Genomic DNA, 3,098 nt, shown 5'->3' with positions numbered 1-3,098 from the left:
TTTGTAGGTGGAAACATGACTTTATTCGGGCAGGGATGAGTCAGACACAGTGGCAGGGAAACAGGGGCTCAGGACAGGGGAACACCTTCACCTGGTGGCCAGAGGTTCAGAGAGGTTAAACAGTGACCAGCAGCCACACCCCGAGAAGGGTGATGAGGGGGCCCTGTGGCCAAGAGTGCCACAGCCCCTCCCCTGGGAGGAGCCCTCCCCCACGGACAGGCAGGGGAGAAGGGGGGCTGTAAGGAAAGGCGCCTAGTCCTACAGGGGTTCAGCTGGTTAAGCCTCGTGGGACAGTGGCAGCTGGAGGGGCCCTCCCGCGGGGTCTCAGGGTCCTCTATTCTTGGACCGCACCTGTGTGCCACACCCCGTTTCACCCTGGCCAGTCAGGCCTCTGGGACAGAGACCACAGGTCAAGAGATCATAACTTAAGGGTGCGGTCTCCGGGCAGGGAGGGGGCTTGGGGATCACACCCCCACCCCACCAAGTCCTCAGGGAGGAAGAGAGGCTCTCTCTCTAGTCCTCCCCTGAGGACCAGGACTCTGCATCTCCCTCCCGCTGACCGAACTTCAGGAACTGGCCTGGGCCCAGGTGGAGAGGGGGTCCCGCCCAAGGGGTCTTCAGGACACCCCCCTCCTCCTCGTCCTCCAAGGGGCTCCCTCGGTCCCCCTCGGGGTCCCCCAGTTTCCCCTGCCCTCCTGCCTCCGGCTGCTCCAGCCCGTTTACCACCCCCCCATTCACCTGCTCTAATTCCTGCTTCAAGCTGGGGGCCTGGCCATAGACACCAAGGGTGTCCCCTACCCCCAGGCCGGTGTCATCCACCCCCCCGCGAGTTTCCAGAGGGCCAGGGACTGAGTCCTCCTTGTCCAAGGGGGCGGGGTCAGACTCTTCCTCTGAGCCCGAGGGCTCCGTGCTGTCCTGGGACTCCTCACCTGCGACGCCCCTCAGGCCATCACCCCAGGGGACACTGACATCCATGGTCTCAGCCCCCGGGAGGGTCCCCCTCTGAGGGCCACTCAGAGCCCGGAGGGTGCTGACAGAGGGCCCCGGGCCCCACCGGCCGGCCCTTGGCTCCCTGCCCTCTTCTTCCTCTTTGTCTTCCTCTCCCTCCTCCCCACTCTCTTCCTCGTCTGCAAACCCATCGGACTCCCCGCCCCCTTCCCAGGCTGCAGGCTTCAGCAGCAGCTGGGGCTCCTGGCCCCCAGGCTCCGCGGCCTCTCCGGGGCCCCCGGGAAGGAGAGAGCCCTCAGCCTCCAGATCCTCGAATTCCTCTGACAAGTCAGAGTCCTGACCACATTCCTCCTCCCCCTCCCCCTTCCCCTCCCCCCCAGGCTGGGCCCCACAGCCCGGGACCGAAGGAATCCAGCCTTCCTTTCTGGTCTCCCCTTGAGGGGAGGGCCTCTGCTCTCCAAGCAGGTCCCACTCTGGGGAGGCGGGGGACCGGAGATAGAGGCCCAGGGGGGTAGAGTCAGGAAGGGTCTCCCCGAGCTCATCAGCCTCGCTGTCTTCTCGGTTCTCCTCCCCCTCCTCCTGGAGATCCTCCGAGCTCCCCTCAGAACCCAGCTCTTCGGGCTCCCCCTCCACCCCTCCCAGAGCCTCCGCTCTGCCCTGCAGCCCCCAGCCAACCTCCTGGCCCCCCTCAGCCAGGGGCTGGGGCCCAGGGACATCTCCAGGGATTGGCGCTGGCGACCGGGGCTCCGTGGGCCTGGGGCTGGGGGGCCCTGGCACTAGTTCCGAACCTCCCCCAGCTTCCTCTGGCCCCAGGGGCCCGGGCTGAGGGGGACCACCCCCAATCTCGGCAGGGAACCGCCCCTCTGCTCCCCAGGGGGCCTCAGGCTCTGACTCCTCCCCGCACCTGAGCGGCTCCAGGAGGTCTGTGCTCCTCCTCAGCATGGTGGAAAGTTCTGGTTCCAGAGCAGCTGCCTCCTCTGGGTCCTTCTGGGGCCCTTGCAAGCCCTGCCTCCTCTCTGCCTCCAAACCTTCCTCGCCCATGGCTGGCGCTGCCGCCTCCTGCTCTGGCCCCTGCTGGCTTCCCGCGCCCGTGTCTAACCACGAGGGGACCTCTGAGGAGGCCCAGCCGCCCCTCGGGGCCTCCTCTCCACCGTCCAACACCAGGTCTCTCCCCTCTGACACTCCCTGTGTTGCTTGGAGGCCCGGGCCCCCCACTTGCTCCGGCTGCCCTGGAGGGTCCTGGAAGCCCTCAGTGCCTCCCTCCCCCTCGGCTGCCTCAACTGGGACCCTCTGCTCTTTGGGCTCAGGGCTCCCTGGGTGCCCCTCACCTGCGCTCCAGACCTCCCCTGTGGCCGCCAGCTGCCACTCCCCATGCCCCCCAGCCCTGCCTGTGAAGCCATCCCACTCCCTCCCGGCCAGCACTGCCTCAGCCTCCTTGTCCCCTGCAGTGCCACCAGGGGGCATTTCCTGATCCGGTGCTTGCTCCCCCACAGTCTCGTCCCTGCCCTGCTGGGGGGCAGACAGTGGCAACTCCTGCCCTTCCTCTTTCAAAGACCCTGAGGACTCCTGATTCTCCATCTGCTCCAGGGTCTCTTCCTCTGCCCAGTACCTTTGACTTTCCTGACCTCTCTCTTCTGAAGGTCTCGAATTTTCTAGGCTCCACTCTCCCAGAGATCTCTGTGACTCCTCATTCTCCTTTTCTAGGGGTTCCAATGTTTCCTGGTTCTCTTCCACAGACTCCGGTGGTTCTTGACTTTCCTTTTCTAGAGGTTCCACTGCCTCCTGATTCATTTTTTCTAGAGACCACAATGACTCTTGAGTTTCTAGAGACTGCAATGTTCCTAAGTCTTCTCTTGCAGACTGTGATGACTCTAAATTCTCTGTTTCCAAAGATCTCATTGTCTCTGCACCCTCTTCTAGGAATCTTAATAATTGTTGATTCTCTTTTTCAAGAGGTCTAAATATCTCCTGGTCTTTTCCAAAAGACTTTAGTGGCTCTAGTTTCACTTTTTCTAGAGGCCTCAGGGTTGCCTGTTCTTCTTCTAGAGACTTCACTGGCTCCTGGTTCTCTCTTTCTAGAGGTCTCAGTGTCTCCTGGTGTTCTTCTAGAGCCCCCACTGGCTCCTGGTTCTCTCTTTCTAGAGGTCTCA

At 62.9% G+C, this 3,098-nt stretch overlaps 1 protein-coding gene across 1 annotated transcript in view; it reads right to left on the bottom strand.

The window, feature by feature from the left end:
- Positions 1–3,098, bottom strand: part of NES (nestin) — an 8,658-nt gene continuing 5,560 nt past the window's right edge. The window contains exon 6 of the mRNA XM_029933447.1: positions 1–3,094. Within this exon, the coding sequence (XP_029789307.1) occupies positions 514–3,094 (2,581 nt within the window). The 3' untranslated portion in view covers positions 1–513. The remainder of the gene's footprint in view (positions 3,095–3,098) is intronic.

Source organism: Suricata suricatta, chromosome 3, assembly GCF_006229205.1.
Source record: "Suricata suricatta isolate VVHF042 chromosome 3, meerkat_22Aug2017_6uvM2_HiC, whole genome shotgun sequence".
NCBI lineage: Eukaryota > Metazoa > Chordata > Mammalia > Carnivora > Herpestidae > Suricata > Suricata suricatta.
Note: the sequence above shows the minus strand (reverse complement) of the source record. Positions and strands in the feature narration are given on the sequence as shown.